The sequence below is a fragment of the Oryctolagus cuniculus genome, chromosome Y (assembly GCF_051225735.1).
Source record: "Oryctolagus cuniculus isolate XC-2025 breed Fujian yellow rabbit chromosome Y, ASM5122573v1, whole genome shotgun sequence".
In the NCBI taxonomy this organism is placed as follows: Eukaryota; Metazoa; Chordata; class Mammalia; order Lagomorpha; family Leporidae; genus Oryctolagus; species Oryctolagus cuniculus.
This window is the reverse complement of record NC_142889.1, coordinates 6,281,379-6,299,981: the sequence shown is the minus strand read 5'-3', so window position 1 is coordinate 6,299,981 and position 18,603 is coordinate 6,281,379. Positions and strand designations below refer to the sequence as shown.

General features: G+C 42.3%; 1 protein-coding gene across 1 annotated transcript in view; it reads left to right on the top strand.

Annotated features, from left to right (window-relative positions):
* LOC149119163 (ubiquitin-like modifier-activating enzyme 1) overlaps positions 1-18,603 on the top strand; it is a 37,887-nt gene that overhangs the window by 15,697 nt on the left and 3,587 nt on the right. The window contains exons 9-20 of the mRNA XM_089325132.1: positions 10,772-10,869; positions 10,950-11,096; positions 11,219-11,395; positions 11,484-11,588; positions 11,995-12,075; positions 12,414-12,569; positions 14,994-15,159; positions 15,280-15,476; positions 16,933-16,997; positions 17,207-17,402; positions 18,019-18,093; positions 18,203-18,392. Coding sequence (XP_089181258.1) covers positions 10,772-10,869; positions 10,950-11,096; positions 11,219-11,395; positions 11,484-11,588; positions 11,995-12,075; positions 12,414-12,569; positions 14,994-15,159; positions 15,280-15,476; positions 16,933-16,997; positions 17,207-17,402; positions 18,019-18,093; positions 18,203-18,392 — 1,653 coding nt within the window. The remainder of the gene's footprint in view (positions 1-10,771; positions 10,870-10,949; positions 11,097-11,218; positions 11,396-11,483; positions 11,589-11,994; positions 12,076-12,413; positions 12,570-14,993; positions 15,160-15,279; positions 15,477-16,932; positions 16,998-17,206; positions 17,403-18,018; positions 18,094-18,202; positions 18,393-18,603) is intronic.

Genomic DNA, 18,603 nt, shown 5'->3' with positions numbered 1-18,603 from the left:
TTAGACTTATCAGTGTGATCAATTGTGAACTGAAATTGATTACTTGGACTAGTGAGATGGCATTGGTACGTGCAACCTTCATGGGATTGAATTGGAATCCCCTGGCACATTTCTAACTCCACCATTTGGGGCAAGTCAGCTTAAGCATGTCCCGCATTGTACATCTCCTCCCTCTCTTATTCCCACTGTTATATTTAACAGGGATCACTTTTCAGTTAAATTTAAACACCTAAGAATAATTGTGTGTTAATTACAGAGTTCAACCAATAGTACTAGAACAAAAAAAAATACTAAAAGGGATAAAGTATTACATTGTACATCAACAGTCAGGGCAAGGGCTGTTCAAGTCACCGTTTCTCACAGTGTCCATTTCACTTCAGCAGGTTTCCCTTTTGGTGCTCAGTTGTCGCCGATCAGGGAGAACATATGATATTTGTCCCTTTGGGACTGGCTTATTTCACTCAGCATGATGTTTTCCAGATTCCTCCATTTTGTTGCAAATGACTGGGTTTCATTGGTTTTGACTGCTGTATAGTATTCTATAGAGTACATGTCCCATAATTTCTTTATCCAGTCTACTGTTGATGGGCATTTGGGTTGATTCTAGATCTTAGCTGTTGTGAATTGAGCTGCAATAAACATTAAGTTGCAGACAGCTTTTTAGTTTGCCAATTTCATTTCCTTTGGGTAAATTCCAAGGAGTGTGATAGCTGGGTTGTATGGTAGGGTTATATTCAGGTTTCTGAGGAATCTCCAGACTGACTTCCATAGAGGCTTAACCAGTTTGCATTCCCACCAACAGTGGGTAGGTGTCCCTTTTCCCCACATCCTCTCCAGCATCTATTGCTGGTAGATTTCTGAATGTGAGCCATTCTAACCGGGGTGAGGTGAAGCCTCATTGTGGTTCTGATTTGCATTTCCCTGAGTGCTAGTGATCCTGAACATTTCTTCATGTGCCTGTTGGCCACTTGGATTTCCTCTTTTGAAAAATGTGTGTTTAGGTCCTTGGCCCATCTCTTAAGTGGGTTGTTTGTTTTGATGTTGTGGAGTTTCTGGATTTCTTTGTAGATTCTGGTTACTAATCCTTTATCTGTTGCATAGCTTGCAAGTATTTTTTCCCATTCTTTGGTTTTGACTGCACGTGCATCCGGGGTCTTTTCTAAGAAGCCTTTGCCGGTACCTATATCTTGCAGGGTTTCTCCGATGTTCTCTAATAATTTGATGGTGTCGGGTCGTGGATTTAGGTCTTTAATCCATGCTGAGTGGATTTTTCTGTAAGGTGAAAGGTAGGGGTCTTGCTTCATGCTTCTGCACGTGGAAATCCAGTTGTCCCAGCATCATTTATTGAATAGACTGTCCTTACTACAGGGATTGGTTTTAGATCCTTGATCAACTATAAGTTGGCTGTAGTTGTTTGGGTTGATTTCTGGTGTTTCTATTCTGTTCCATTGGTCTACCCATCTGTTTCTGAACCAGTACCATGCTGTTGTAACCAGTACCATGCTGTTTTGATTACAACTGCCCTGTAGTATGTCCTGAAGTCTGGTATTGTGATGCCTCTGGCTTTGTTTTTGTTGTACAAGATTGCTTTAGCTAATCGAGGTCTCCACTGTCTCCATATGAATTTCAGCTTCATTTTTTCCAGATCCGAGAAGAAGGTCTTTGGTATCTTGATTGGTACTGCATTGAATCTATAAATTGCTTTTGGGAGAAGGGACATTTTGATGATGTTGACTCTTCCAATCCATGAGCATGGAAGATTTTTCCATTTCTTGGTATCCTCTTCTATTTCTTTCTTTAAGGTTTTGTAATTCTCATCGTAGAGATCTTTAACGTCCTTGGTTAAGCTTATTCCAAGGTATTTGATTGTTTTTGTGGCTATTGTGAATGGGATTGATCTTAGCAGTTCTTTCTCAGCCGTGGCATTGCCTGTGTATACAAAGGCTGTTGATTTTTGTGCATTGACTTTATATCCTGCTATTCTGCCAAACTCTTCTATGAGTTCCAATAGTCTCTTAGTAGAGATCCCCTAAATAAAGAATCATATCATCTGCAAAGAGGGATAGTTTGACTTCTTCCATCCCGATTTGTATCCCTTTAATTTCTTTTTCTTACCTAATGGCTCTGGCTAAAACTTTCAGAACTATATTGAATAGCAGTGGTGAGAGTGGGCATCGCTGTGTGGTACCAGATCTCAGTGGAAATGCTTCCAACTTTTCCCCATTCAATAGGATGCTGGCCGTGGGTTTTTCATAAATTGCTATGATTGTATTGATGTATGTTCCTTTTATTCCCAATTTGCTTAGAGTTTTCATCATGAATGGACGTTGTATTTTATCAGATGCTTTCTCTGCGTCATTAGAGATAATCATATGGTTTTTCTTCTGCAGTCTGTTAATGTGGTATATCGCATTGATTGTTTTTGCGAACATTGAACCATCCCTGCATACCAGGGATAAATCCCACTTGGTCTGGGTGGATGATCTATCTGATGTGTTGTTGCATTCTATTGGCCAGAATTTTATTGAGGATTTTTGCGTCTATGTTCATCAGGGATATTGGTCTGTAATTCTCTTTCAATGCTGCATCTTTGTCCGGCTTACGGATTAAGGAGATGCTGGCTTCATAGAAAGAATTTGGGAGGATTCCCTCTTTTTCGAGTGTTCTGAATAGTTCGAGAAGAATTGGAGTTAGTTCTTCTTTAAATGTCTGGTAGAATTCAGCAGTGAATCCATCTGGTCCTGGGCTTTGCTTTGTTGGGAGGGCCTTTATTACTGTTTCAATTTCTTTCTCTGTTACAGGTCTGTTTAGGTTTTCGATGTCCTCATGGTTCAATGTAGGTAGGTTGCATGTGTCCAGGAATCTATCTATTTCTGATAGGTTTCCGTGTTTGCTGGCATACAAGTCCTTGTAGTAATTTCTGATGATTCTTTTTTTTCTCTCTTGCACATTTTAGAATATTTCTTTATGTTTCACTGTGGTGAGTTTAATTACAATGTGTCATGGTGAGGATCTCTTTTGGTCATGTTTATTGGGGGTTCTGTGAGCTTCCTGTACTCAGATGTCTCTGACCTTCTCCAAACCTGGGAAGTTCTCTGCAAGTATCTCACTAAAAAGGCCTTCTAATCCTTTCTCTCTCTCCATGCCTTCAGGAACTCCTAGAACCCAAATGTTGGTTTTTTTAATAGTATCCTGTAGATTCCCAACAATATTTTTTCTTTTCTTTGGTTTGACTGTATGCTTTCCTGTGCTCTGTCTTCTAAATCCGATATTCTCTCTTCTGCTTCACTGACTCTGTTTTTAAGGCTCTCTAATGTGTTTGTCGTTTGATCTATTGAGTTCTTCATTTCATTATGATTTCTCTTCACTATCAGCATTTCATGTTCTACTAGTTGCTTCGTTTCATTTTGATTCCTCCTTAAGATTTCATTTTCTCGAAGGAGATTTTCTATCCTGTCCAGTAAGGATTTCTGTAGGTCGAGAAGTTGTTTTTGAAAACTTCTTATTGTTCTTATCATAAATGTTTTGAAATCCGTATCTTGCATTTCTTCTATCTCATCATCTTCATAATCTTGAATTGGGGTGTCTTGTTCATTTTGGGGGTGCCATAATGTCTTCCTTGTTCTTGTTTCCTCAGTTTCTGCATTTGTTGCTTGGCATTGTGGATGCTCTTTGGATTCTTCTTCCCTTGCTGTGGTGTTTTTTTCTTGTTATACTATGACTGTATTAAGTGGACTGTCTGCTTTTGATGGAGCCTTAGAGGCTTGAGCTGGGTGTGGCCTGAGAGCTCTGTTTGTTCCTCAGGGTTAAGGGTGTGCCAAAGGTGACACTCCCAGGTTAGGCATGGTAAATCTCTCTTTCTTTTCTTTCTTTTTTTTTTTTTTGGATTCAGAAGGGAAGTAATTCTGCACAGCTGAGTGGAATTGAAGGTAGTTAGCAGGCGAATGATGTACCCACAGGAGCCATAGATCGGAAGCTGTTTCCCAAGGACCACACAGGGAATCTGTTCTGCACTCAGTGTGGGCTCAAATTCTCTTGCAGTCTCCCACTGGGTTGCCAAGGTTACCAAATTGTTGTGTCTCTGGAGAGTACTCACGTGAATTCCATGAGTTCTCTCACCCACCATCTCTTGTTTCACAGTCTCAGTTCATCAGCACCACACATTCACTAGGTCCCAATTTCCTGTTATTTCACCCCCCCACCCCACTCCCAGAGTTAGGTTTTTCTGCTTAGTTTAGTTTGCCTAGTGAACTTTCTCCCACGGGGTTTCAAGCCTCGTTCCCTCTAGTCTCCTCCTTCTGCTCTCCCACAGGTGTCTCGGGCTATTGAGATTCAGCTCACCTCGTGTTCCAGCGCTGGTGTGTTGATTCTGCCGCTGGTGTCCCGAGCCGTGGGCTCCCACACCCTCCACGCAGGTCCACGTGAATCACTAGTTCCGGAAGAGTTTCCTCTGCTGTTTCTTCCCCTACTCTTCCTTGAACCTGCAGTATCTCCACTTTTATTAAACTGTCTCTTCCCAGACTGTCAGTGTGCTCCCTTCCTATTCCGCCATCTTGCCGCTCTCTGTAGATGGGTTTTCTTTTTAATCCATTCAGCTAGTCTGTGTCTTTTGACTGTAGAGTTGATACCATTTACATTCAGTGTGACTATTGTTAAATACTGTCTTTTTTCCTGTCACCTTTCCTTAAGTAGAGCTGTTTATGTATTTTGGTTTTTCTTTGTATTCTAGCTAGGTCGTTTTCCACATTCATCTTCTTTGTAGTGAAGTTCCTTTTTTTGTGTTTCTGTGCAGCACATACTTGAGCCAGTGTTGTAAGGGCTGCACATGAACATAAAAATTCTTTCAGTTTCTGTTTGTTGTGAAAATCTTTACTTCCCCTTCATCTGTAAATGGTGGCTTTGCAAGGTACGGTATTCTCAGGTGGAAGTATTTTTCTTTTAAAACTTGGAATATATCATGCCACTTCTCCTTGCCTGTAAGGTTTGTGATGAGAAGTCGGGGGTGAGTCTGATTGGATTCCTCAGAGTGTCATCTATCAGTTTCTCTATGGCACATTTTAAGATCTGTTCTTGGCTGGCACCGCGGCTCCCTAGGCTAATCCTCCGCCTTGCGGCACCGGCACCCCGGGTTCTAGTCCCGGTCGGGGTGCCGGATTCTGTCCTGGTTGCCCCTCTTCCAGGCCAGCTCTCTGCTGTGGCCCGGGAGTGCAGTGGAGGATGGCCCAAGTCCTTGGGCCCTGCACCCGCATGGGAGACCAGGAGAAGCACCTGGCTCCTGGCTTCGGATCAGCGTGATGCACCGGCCGCAGCGGCCATTGGAGGGTGAACCAACGGCAAAAGGAAGACCTTTCTCTCTGTCTCTCTCTCACTGTCCACTCTGCCTGTCAAAAAAAAAGAAAAGATCTGTTCTTTCACTGAGCTGAGTGTTGCTACAGTGTGTCGTGGTGAATACTTTTTCTGGTCATGTCTGTTGGGGGTTCTATGTATTTCTTGTACTTGGATGTTGTGGGAGTTTGCTAATAGTATTTCTTTATTTTTTGACAGGCAGATTTAGACAGTGAGAGAGAGAGACAGAGAGAAAGGTCTTCCTTTTCCATTGGTTCACCCCCCAAATGGCCGCTATGGCTGGCGTGCTGCGCCGATCTGAAGCCAGGAGCCAGGTGCTTCCTCCTGGTCTCCCATGCGGGTGCAGGGCCCAAGGACCTGGGCCATCCTTGCACTGCCTTCCTGGGCCACAACAGAGAGCTGGACTGGAAGAGGAGGAACCGGGACAGAATCCGGCGTCCCGACTGGGACTAGAACCCAGGGTGCCAGCACTGCAGGTGGAGGATTAGTCAAGTGAGCCATGGTGCCAGCCAGATAGGATTTCATTAAGAAGGCCTTTAATCCATTCTCTCTTTCCACACATTCCAGGGCTCTCATTATCTGTACATTACATTGCTTGATATAGTCTTGTAAATCTAAAACTGTGATTTTTAATTTTCTAATTGTTCTTCTTATGTTTAGTATTACTGTGTTAATTTAGTATTACTGCATTAATTGCAGAAGTTTGTCTTCCAGTTCTCATATTCACTCTTCTATTTCATATGTTTGATTTCTGAGAGATTCCACGACATTTTTTATTTGGTCAATTTGAAGCTTTCATTTCCAGTATTTCATTTTGGCTTCTCTTTAGAATCTCAGTTCCTTGGGAGTGCTTCTCATTCAGATCTTGAATTTGTTTTTGATTGCTCTTAAGTAATCTTATCAATTTTCTGAACTCTTTTCCTAGCATGACTTCAATTTCTTTTTCTTCTGTCTATTTGTGAAGACTTAGATTGCTCCATTGGCAAGTTCATTGGTTCTTTCTTACTCTTATTCAGAATTTTTCCTTTGTTCTTTGGCATTTGTTTGTGTTCTGATTGATTTAATTTTTAGATTGTTTTTCCTCTGCTGTGAGCTGCTATGTGTCTGTGCTGGTTGCCAGTGTAAGCAAGCAGCTCCACCTCCTGGAGCTCTGTTTTATTTCTGGCAGCTTAAAGAGGAGAGTAGCCAGGCTTTGATGTACTAAGCCCCACCTACTAGGGCTGGTCTCCCTGCTCCTTTGTTCACTAAAAAGAGCTTGTGTTTGTTTTTCAGATTTATTTTTTGCTGTGTAACTTGCGTGATGGGAGAGAAGTCACTCTGAATTGTTGTGATTGTTGTTCTCTGGTGGGGTGTGTTATGAGGTGGCCCCCACAATTTTTGGGTTCATGGCACAGGAGGCAAAAGTGCAGCCCGCTGCCTACACTGGAAAATGTAAGCAACCAATGTGGCCTATCCCTGCCAGCTGCAGTTCCAGTTAGGGGGCGGGGTAAGACACCGAGGAATCGTGGCATGTTCACCCTTTCTGCCCGTCCCCCAGAATTTCTCCTTCTTCCCACTTAGAGCACCGATTACTGTTCACCAAATTTCCACACTCATCTGTGTATGCATCTCTGTGGGCTCACAACCTCTCACCTGAGTCACTGAGGGAGTGGTGGCTGTCTCCTCACTGTTCCCTTTCTGCACTTTGGGCACCTGTCTGTCTTTGCAACGTGGGCCTGTGCACACTCTGGTGAACTCCTGAGCCACTCTGCGTAAACTTTTTATTATTGCTGTGCTTGCTTGTATTCCTCCTTCTTGTTAATTATCCATTTTTCCCTGTGCAACTTGGAACATCCCACTGCTATACCACCGTCTTGCCTCCACCTCCACAGACACAAACTTCATCTGCTGTTTCACTCCATAAACAGCTGCAGCCGCTGTCCTGGGCCAGGCTAATGCTAGGATCCTAGAACTCAGTCTGGAACTCCCTCATATGTATCAAGAACCTGAGGACTTGAGCCACTTCTGCTGCCTCCTGCGGTGCGCAATAACAGGAAGCTGGAGTAGAACTGTAATAGCTGGAATTCATAGTAGGCATGCCAACTTGAGGTGCTGGCTAATGAAGCACAGTCTTAACCACCATTTCATTTTTATTTATTTTTATTTTTATTTTTTTGACAGGCGGAGTGGACAGTGAGAGAGAGAGAGAGAGAGAGAGAAAGGTCTTCCTTTGCCATTGGTTCACCCTCCAATAGCCACCGCGGACGGCGCACTGCGGCCGGCACACCGTGCTGATCCGATGGCAGGAGCCAGGTGCTTTTCCTGGTCTCCCATGGGGTGCAGGGCCCGAGCACTTGGGCCATCCTCCACTGCACTCCCTGGCCACAGCAGAGAGCTGGCCTGGAAGAGGGGCAACCGGGACAGAATCCGGCGCCCCGACCGGGACTAGAACCCGGTGTGCCGGCGCCGCAAGGCCTCCAGAGGATTAGCCTAGGGAGCCGCGGTGCTGGCCAACCACCATTTCAAATGCTTGCCCCCTGTTTTAAGGTCCTGTCCCTCTGCATCCATGATTGAACAATTAGAGATCAAAAATATGTGAATGATAAAAATTGCATGTATATTGAGCATATACAGGAACACATGTAACTATCTACTTGTGTTGCATTAGATATTGCAGTCCTAATGTCCTAATGTGAGTTAGAGTTTGTGTGCAAGTATGATCAGCATTTTGTATGAAGAACTTGAACATCTGTGGGAGTTTTGTATCCATCGAGTTCCTAGAACCATTCTTCAGTTACAAAGAGATCTTAGTGTTTTTATAGTTGTTTTCCTGGCCTTTGATAGTTTTTTTGTTTGTTAATTTTTTATGCTTTATACTCAGGTCTGCAGTATATTTCTAAGGCTGGTGTTCTTTAATTTGCTTCCCTGTCCTCAAGAACTGTGTCCTGTGAAGTCAATATGTTCTTGTCTCTGAATTCTGAACTCATTGTCAAATGAGGGTGTTTGCTGGTTTCTGTGATCCTTCCTACTTCTTGTGCTTTGGCAACAAGCTGGAATAATCAGGCAGCTAATTGCATTTGTTATTTTAACAGGAATCATTTTTTTGTACTGCCTTTTCTCATGGTTAAAAACTGATTTCCGTGGTTTCTTCGTTAATTATTATAGAAAGTTAAATTAATCAGAACTGAAACCTTTTAGTTGTCTGAGGACTGGACTAGAGGCAAAATTCTGAGTTGAGCCCCAAAGTCAGAGACATGTGTGAGACATGGTCGAGACACGTCCTCAAGATTTGAGTTGTGTGAAGGAGAGGTCTCTCCTAATTGTTGTGACTCTCCCAAGGATCTGGGTTAAAGGTATACAGATTACCTAGTTTCAGGTGGAGAGTTGATGACACTTTCTTAGAGTTTGGAGAAGGAGAGAGAGACATCTCTTTCATACGTTCTGAGTCTCAGGAGCCTGAGCAGACCCCTGGAGATCAAAGACAGATTTCATTCTTTGTATCTGAGTGCTTGCAGTCTCCTACACTCAAGTAGACAAAAAGGATAGAAGGTATTCACAATTTTTAATTGAAAAGGAAGAGCTATAAACATGGCTTTTTTTAGAATCGTATTTAGAAGTAGAGTCATTGAGGGGGTTGAGCTAAACCTGGGGCAGGAGAGGAACAGTTTTAGATACCTGAATGTAAGAATAGAGGCTTACAGTGTCTGCGCTACAAGTATTTTGGTTTTTAATTTTAAATTGAATGGTGCTACAATTCACAATAGCCAGGACCTGGAACCAACCTAAATGCCCATCAACGGTAGACTGGATAAAGAAATTATGGGATATGTACTCTTTAGAATACTATACTGCAGTAAGAAACAACGAAATCCAGTCATTTGCAACAAAATGGAGGAATCTGGAACACATCATGCTGAGTGAAGTAAGCCAGTCCCAAAGGGACAAATACCATATGTTCTCCCTGATCGGTGACAACTGACTGAACACCAAAAAGGAAACCTCCTGAAGTGAAATGGACACTATGAGAAACGGTGACTTGATCAGCATAGCCCTGACTGTTAATGAACAACTTAATACATTATCCTCTTAGTATTTTTTTGGTCTGTTCTACTTAATATGACTGGTTTAATTCTGTAATTATCACACAGTTATTCTTAAGTGTTGAAAATTAACTGAAATGTGATCCCTGTTAAACATGAGAGTGGGAATACGAGAGGGAAGAGATGTATAATTTGGGACATGCTCAAGCTGACTTGCCCCAAATGGTAGAGTTAGAAACATACCAGGGGATTGCAATTCAATCCCATGAAGGTGGCATGTACCAATGCCATCTCACTGGTCCAAGTGATCAATTTGAGTTCACAATTGATCATAATGAAAGGACTAAGAGTCAAAGGGAGCACATAAACAAGTCTAGTACCTGCTAATACTAACCGATAGAATAAATAAAGGGGAGAGTGATCCAACATGGGAAGGGAGATACTCAGCAGACTCATAGAATGGCAGATGTCCTAAATAGCACTCTGGCCTCAGAATCAGCCCTAAAGGCTTTCGGATCTGGCTGAAAAGCCCATGAGAATATTTTAGGCATGGAAAGCCAAGACACTCTGGCAAAAGATCTCTGTGAGTGAGATCCCAGTGGAAAGAACAGGTCATCAAAGAAGGAGGTACCTTTCTCTGAAGGGAGGAGAGAACCTCCACTTTGACTATGACCTTGTCTAAACAAGATCAGAGTCGGAGAACTCAGAGGGCTTCCATAGCCTTGGAAACTCATGACTGGTGCATAGGGAGATTACTGATGCCATAGACAGGAGTGTCAGTTGGTAAAGTCAACAACAGGAGTCACTGTGCACTTACTCCTCATGTAGGATCTCTGTCCTTAATGTGCTGTACATTGAGATTTAATGCTATAATGAGTACTCAAACAATATATTTCACTTTGTGTTTCTATGGGCGTGCAAACTGCTGAAATTTTTACTTAATGCATACTAAACTGATCTTCTGTAAAAAAAAAAAGAAAAGAAAAAAGAAATTATCAATTCCCAGCTTGACTCTCACTGGGATTAAACATGACAATAGGTCTGATCTGATTTCATCATCATTTAAAAAAATCATCTATTATTTTTCACTCTATGTTTGTGTGTGGGAGCAAACCGTTGAAATCCTTACTTAATGTATACTAAGCTGATCTTCTGTATATTAAGATAATCGAAAATGAATCTTGATGTGAATGGAAGGGGAGAGGGAGTGGGAAAGGGGAGGGTTGTGGGTGGGAGGGACGGTATGGGGGGGCAGCCATTGTAATCCATCAGTCGTACTTTGGAAATTTACATTCATTAAATAAAAGTTAAAAAAAATAAATAAATTTAATGGTGCTAGATGGCAAGATGGGAGAGTTGTTACATGACTTAACATATTCCCCTCCACCTTTTTTTGTTTCCCTTAGGGCCTTACACCTTCAGCATATGTGATACCTCCAGCTTCTCTGAGTATATTCGTGGAGGCATTGTCAGTCAGGTCAAAGTACCTAAGAAGATTAGTTTTGTGAGTATGAGTTGATGGTAGGTTTCTGGGCGTTTTCTAGTTTTTTCCGGCCTCTGATCCTGATGTCCCACTTTCCACAGAAATCCTTAGTAGCGTCATTGGCAGAGCCAGATTTTGTGATAATGGACTTTGCCAAGTATTCTCACCCTGCTCAGCTGCACATTGGCTTCCAGGCCCTGCATCGGTTTTGTTCTCAATACAATCGATCTCCTCGACCACATAATGAGGTAAATGAGATGGGGAGATAACCAGTGGATTGGACCAAAGCGGTCATTTTTCCATTTGCCTACAATTTCCTTCCTCCTTATCCTCCTATGGTGGTCTGAAATGTTCTTTTTTGACTCGTCAGGAAGATGCAGCAGAACTGGTGATCTTAGCACAGACTGTGAATTCTGAAGCCTTGCCCCCAGGACAGCAGGGCATCCTGGATGAAGACCTCATTCGCAAGTTGGCATATGTAGCTGCTGGGAATCTGGCACCTATAAATGCCTTCATTGGGGGCCTGGCCACCCAGGAGGTCATGAAGGTCAGCATGGATGGTTAAGGGCATGGCCAGAAGTGTCCTCTACTTGTCACTTGTCAAGCCTCAACTACTGACAACCTTTTCTCCCCAGGCCTGCTCTGGCAAGTTTATGCCTATCATGCAGTGGTTGTACTTTGATGCTTTAGAATGCCTTCCTGAAAACAAAGAAGCCTTCATGGAAGACAAATGTCTCCCGGTATGTGGGTCCTCTGTGACGACTTCATTGTGAGCATCTCTAAAGCCACTCTTCCTTAACCTTCCTGTTCTTTTCTTTTCTTTTCTTTTCTTTTCTTTTCTTTTCTTTTCTTTTCTTTTCTTTTCTTTTCTTTTCTTTTCTTTTCTTTTCTTTTCTTTTCTCTTTTCTTTCCCTCCCTCCCTCCCTCCCTCTCTCCCTCCCTCCCTCCCTCCCTCCTTCCCTCCCTCCCTCCCTCCCTCCTTCCCTCCTTCCCGCCTTCCCGCCTTCCTGCCTTCCTTCCCGCCTTCCTGCCTTCCTTCCTGCCTTCTGTCTTCCTTCCTGCCTGCCTGCCTTCCTGCCTGCCTGCCTGCCTGCCTTCCTGCCTTCCTGCCTTCCTGCCTTCCTGCCTTCCTTCCTTTTTTGATAGCATCAGAACCGTTATGATGGGCAGGTGGCAGTATTTGGCTCAGACCTACAAGAGAAACTAGGCAAGCAGAAGTACTTTCTGGTGAGTAGACACCCACTACCTTCACCTTCCTTACTAGCTTCTGACCCCTCTTAGATTTTCTTTTGTCTCTAGAAGTTGGGTCTTTCTGATCTTTTGTGGCTTGATCACATTCACTTTTTCACTTTCTGTGAATTGAAGGAAAACATGATATATTCTTTGTTTTGGGTCTCAAGTGCTTCCATTTTTAAGATGATGATAGATTTTTGTGATTTGGGGGTTTAAATATGTGGCATAGATGACTTTCTTTCATCTTTGTACCTCTACGGGAAGTACAGAGCGGTAAATGGCTTCCTGCTATCTGCAGTCACCTTGACCAGACTCTCTTTCCCATCTTCCAGGTGGGTGCAGGTGCCATTGGCTGTGAGTTGCTCAAGAACTTTGCCATGATTGGACTAGGCTGTGGGGAGGGTGGGAATATTACAGTGACAGACATGGATACCATTGAAAAGTCCAATCTGAACCGACAGTTTCTCTTCCGGCCCTGGGATGTCACAGTGAGTTGAATGGGGTTTATGAGTTTCTGTCATATCTCTCTCTCTCTCTCTCTCTCTCTCTCTCTCTCTCTCTCTCTTCTCATCCTAGTGGCTTAGAACACCTCTCTCTGTGTGTCTCATACCCTCATACCTGTGTCCAAATTTAATTGTCTGCTGGTCAGTCTTCACCTCAGCAAACATTTATCAAGCACTTAGGTCATTTCATTGATAGGTTTTCATAATTTCTCCACTCCTGCGTTGTTGGTTTTGGGCCATTTTGAATACGGTACTGTAAATTGGGGTTATGGAAGGCCGTTGTGAAAGTCAGTAATTTTACTGCCTGCTCAGAGTCTTATAACTTTACAGTCCACATAGTAGGTTCTAGACATTGAAATATATGTTAAAAAGAAGTTCCTGCCCTTTTCTAATAGGAAAATTAATAGTAAAATACTCTTGGAATCCACAAGATTATAATAGTCATTTTAAGAACACTAAGACCATTATTTGACTTTTTTACTCTTATTTTATCAAAGAATGGAACTTTCTAATCTTCTACAGGAAATCCTCCTTTAATTCAATGAAACACTTTTCCAAATGACCACTGTATCGTGAGACAGAATATGTACTAGTTGTAAATATCCATTCAAAATGGAAGTTGATTGAATATGGATTCCAGATTTACTTAAAACCAAACTTATAAACACTTTGACTTGTTAAGTTTGCTATATAGTTTTAAACTCCTGCAAGTTATGCTGATAGGCTGTCAAACTATTTTTCTGTGCTGCCTTTTCCTTCAAACAAAATACCAGGTTGAATGCATTAGAAATGAGAATCTAGCTGTCATTAAGAAGTACATAAAGATATTTGACCAAAAGGTAAATGGAGTTTAGCTCCTGTTACTGAAGTTTGCATTGGAAAATATTTTTATGATGATTCAGATTATGTGTAGGATTTATTAAGGATTTTAAAATGGTCTAATTTTTTTCTACTTTCTAGTTAAATATGTGATATGAAAATGTATAGAAAAAGTTTCTTGGTTTGATAACTTAAAAAAACAAATACAGTCACAGAGAATATCATTAACACGTGAAAAGGTAGGGTATGGACGTGGTAAGAAACAAAGGTGTCTTTGGAAGGTTTACAGTGTAAACAAAGGTATCTTTCATGAGAAAGATGACATTTTTGGGGCTGGCGCTGTGGTACAGTGTGTTAACACCCTGGCCTGAAGTGCCAGCATCCCATATGGTTGCCAGTTCAAGACCCGGCTCTGTTCCACTTCCGATCCAGCTCTCTGCTGTGGCCTGGGAAAGCAATAGAAGATGGCCCAAGTCCTTGGGCCCCTGCACCCACCATGGGAGGCCTGGAGGAAGCTCCTGGTTCCTGGCTTTGGATCAGCACAGCTCCAGTCCTTGCGGCCAATTGGGGAGTGAACCAGCGGATGGAAGACACCTCTCTCTCTCTCTCTCCCTCTCCCTCTCCCTCTCCCTCTCCCTCTCCCTCTCCCTCTCCCTCTCCCTCTCCCTCTCCCTCTCCCTCTCCCTCTCCCTCTCCTTCTCATCTCTCTGTGTAACTCTGACTTTCAAATAAATAAAAAAATCTTTAAAAAAAGTGAAATTTTTTTCAGATACTCGAAGGATGTAGATTAGAATGTCTAGCATAATAGTGTGCCAACAGATAAAGGTAAAAACCTGAGCAAAACTGTACTTTATGGTGTGCAATGATAGAGACAGCTCATTTTTCTCTAAGGAAAAATGTATTACCAGTGGAGGGTTTTTTTTTTTTAAAGATTTAGTTTTGTTTATTTGAAAGAGTTTGAGAGAAGAGGGTCCTTCATCCACTGGTTCACTCCACAAATGGCTGCAGTGGCCAGTGCTGAGCTGATCTGAACCCAGGGGCCAGGAGCTACTTCCGGGTCTGCAGGGGCCGAGAGACTTGAGTCATCCTTCTCCTGCTTTCCTGTGCCATGGCAGAGAGCTGTATAGGAAATGGAGCAGCCAGGACTTGAACCAGCACCCATTTGGGATGCTGGCACTGCAGGCCACAGTTTTAAAACACTTCACCACAGTGTTGCATCATCCAGTGTTGGGTTTTAAATAAGAAAAGGTCTTGGTTTTGGCTTTGGCTTTGAAAAGATCCTGTGTGTCTTTGTTTTTATTTAGGTGATGTCATCTCTATTCTGGGTCTCATTAAATGAAAAAAAAAAAGTGGAATTAGTTGGTAAAATAATGTAAAACTAAGGAATTTTTTTCCTATTTGTGGCATATATTTTGGGCCCTCTTGGTCTCATTTCACATTTGTCACATGTGGCATTGTCACAGAACATCAGGTGATGTTCTTGAATTTGGAGTCAAGGCTTTTCTTCACTTACTCAGTTGTTAGGTTAGCTGTTTAAAAGGTTGTGTGTGAATGTATGACAAACAGCTTTCTCCCTCCATTCCCATTCAGAAGTTAAAGTCTGATGTAGCTGCGGCATCTGTGCGTCAGATAAATCCATACGTCAGAGTAATAAGCCACCAGAATCGTGTAGGCCCTGACACTGAGTGTATCTACAACGACGACTTCTATGAAAACCTGGATGGTGTAGCCAATGCCCTGGACAATGTAGATGCCCGTGAGTTTCTAGGCACATGAGGATAGGGCACAGCCATCATTGTGCATATTAGGGTGGGGTGTACCTGTCCTAATACTCCTCTCCCAGTTCTCATGAAACATCCTCTTTACCTCCATGAAGGCCTGTACATGGACCGCCGCTGCGTGTACTACCGTAAACCATTGTTGGAGTCAGGGACACTGGGCACCAAGGGCAGTGTGCAAGTGGTTATTCCCTTCCTGACGGAATCTTACAGCTCTAGCCAGGACCCACCTGAGAAGTCCATCCCCATCTGCACACTGAAGAACTTCCCCAATGCCATTGAACACACTCTGCAGGTGACTAGCCTTGGGGACTTTGGGAGGTAAAAGAGACAGGTTCAGACATAGCCTCTGGATTTTGAAGCCCTTGACATTCCAGAACTGTAAGGCTCAGTGCAGCAAATCTTTCTGCTAATCAGTTTTCATGTGTACCAATAACTTCATTTTTAAAACTTTTTTTAACTTTAAAAAATCTTCTGTTAAAGACTACAGTTTCAGTAAACGTCTGAAAAGTGAGAATGTGTAAACACTAATGTGTTTCTGAGCAAAATTGACTTCATTGTTAACTTTGTTATTTCAAAGTTAACAAAGTTATTACAGAAAAATTTGTGTTAAAGTATATGTTTATATTTCTATAACTGCTGCTCAAAATGTTTCAACAGTTAGTTTATCAGAATAGTTTCTATTGACATAATGGCCATACATATAGAACAGGGCATATTTAGTTGAAGAAAATAAATACACCTGAGTAACTGATACACATAATCTAATGCTAATCTGCAACCCAAGAACCACACCATTGTGTGTTTAGAGTGTTTCTTACTGTAATATTTGAGACTTTGTTTAGGAGGAATTATTTGTGGAAAAAAAAAGTTGCCTTCCCAACTTAGCACTTTCAGCATGAGTGGATATACTTATTTATGTACTCATGACTGTCAGTTTTTGGCTCTCATGTGTATTTATATGTTTATATAACCTCTAGTAGGTCACGTTTTCTTTTGTGTCCAACATGCAGGGAAATCTATGAGAAAGGTTTTAAAACATTTTCATTATATGACCTCAGACTTCTGTGAAACTTCCACATGCCTCGGATTCCTTATCCATAAAACTTCCATGACAATTAGTATCTCATCCTTTCTATAACATTTAACATGCATTTGCTATTTTGAATAAGCTTTAGATATATATGTATTTGGTTGTTTCTTTGTAGCAAGTCCATGGAGCATAGAAATTACTATCTAGAATGATGAAGTAGGCAGTAGGAAAGAGCTACAGTCTCCAGTGAATCTCCGGCGCTAGAGATCCAGATGACTTTGCAAGTGATTGTACTTACTGGTCTTATATAAATATTTCGTATTTAAAGTATAAAATGGCAGTACATATGCAGAAGTGCTTTGTTTTTTGCCAGTCCCAGGGTCTGTATGAGGATTGTTGTTGTTATATTTAGCTGTGAATTTTCCTTTTTTTTTTTTTTTTGAGGAAAAACACCCGTATTCTAGTAATGTACACAGACGTGACAAGTAACTTTTAATGCCTAAGCACCTGCATTACCACTATATAGATAAGCCATTGAAAAAGTAGCGGTGTGAAGTTGGTAAATTTGGGGAGCCACATTTAAGAAACTTCACTGTTGCGCACTCACAGAGCAAAAGTGCTTCTTTCAACTTGCTTGATTCATTGATTAATCTTTCGAATACATTTAGAAACCTCTGTGTTATTCATTGTCCCTGTGTAATGTTTGCTTTGTCTGCAGTGGGCCCGGGATGAATTTGAAGGCCTCTTCAAGCACCCTGCAGAAAATGTCAACCAGTATCTCACGTGTGTAACCTAAATGAACTGTGATGCTTGCCCCTGCCCAGCAGCCTAAAAATCTTGTGTCTGCTTCCCTCACATCTGTACCTTATTATGTTTGAGCCTCTTGACACCTTTTGGGAATCACGTCTGGCTTTGCATGGAGAGTGTGGGATTTTCAAGAAGCCTGCTTCTGGGTCTGTTGAATAATTTTGCTGTTTGCTTCTTCCCTATAGAGACCCAAAGTTTGTGGAACGGACTTTGCAGCTGGGAGGCACCCAACCAGTGGAGGTGCTGGAGGCCTTACAGCGTAGCCTGGTACTGCAGCGACCACATACATGGGCTGACTGTGTGACTTGGGCTTGCTACCACTGGCACACCCAGTATTCTAACAACATCCGGCAGCTACTCCACAACTTCCCTCCCAACCAGGTATTATTGCACTTTCCTGGACCTTTGGGCAGAGTACATTTCTGGGAAACAAGAGAATTCTCCTAGGTTTTTGATAATCCAGCAGTCACAGGCAACCCAAGGATTGGTATCTCAGAAAAACAAGCTGCAGTTCTGCAAACGTGTTCTGCCTCATTCCTTTTCCACCAGGAAAGGGGTTTTTCATTTCTGTTTCCCTGGCTGATGGTGTGGAGTATTGTTTCTGATCTCACATTGTAGATACTATCAGGGAAAGCTTTATAGTTCTAAAGTTTTATAGTTAACATAGTTTCAAGTTTAACAGCCATTGTTGGTTTGAAACCCAATGGACTTGACATTAGAGCAAGCCATTTATTTTCCTCTTTGTATTTCAGTAACTTTATCTGTAAAGAAGAAATAATAACTCATATAATGGGGGTTTTTTCAGGGTTAACATATAAATGTTAAGCTTTAGTTTGTATAGTGCCTGCCAGATTGACAAGTTTATGATTTTTTTGTTATTCTGATAAAAAGTTTCCCAGAATAGTGTCTAGACTCACAGGAACAAAGTAAGGTGGTAGCATTGCCAGCTGGTCTTCTACACTCAGGTTCTACTCCTCCAAAATCTTTCCTCTCCTAGCTGACAAGCTCAGGAGCCCCATTCTGGTCTGGACCCAAACGCTGTCCACATCCACTTACATTTGATGTCAACAATGTAAGTCTCAACTTCCTGGGATCTCTTTGGGTCAAGGGGAAGTTGCATAGATAGGAAACAGGCAGATTTCCCCACTGAGAACTGACTTTGTGTGTTTGCCTTCTCATAGACCCTACATCTGGACTATGTGATGGCTGCTGCTAACCTGTTTGCCCAGATGTATGGGCTGATGGGCTCTCAAGACCGACCTGCTGTGGCCACACTCCTGCAGTCTCTACAGGTACCTGAATTCATCCCCAAGTCTGGTGTCAGGATTCATGTTTCTGACCAGGAGCTGCAGAGTGCCAGTGTCTCTCTTGGTGAGTTTTGGCCAGCTGGCCAGGAGTTGCACTCTACTTTCTCCACCCATGTCTCCTCACTAGCCTTACCACTTGGCCCTTCTCTGTGACTATAGGCATAGGGTTTACTAACATATCATCTTTTTGGGTGTTACTTTTATTCTGTGTGAAATAAGGATGACTGGTTGGAGGTCTCATTTCTTTTCTTCCTACCACAATAGATGTCAGAAAT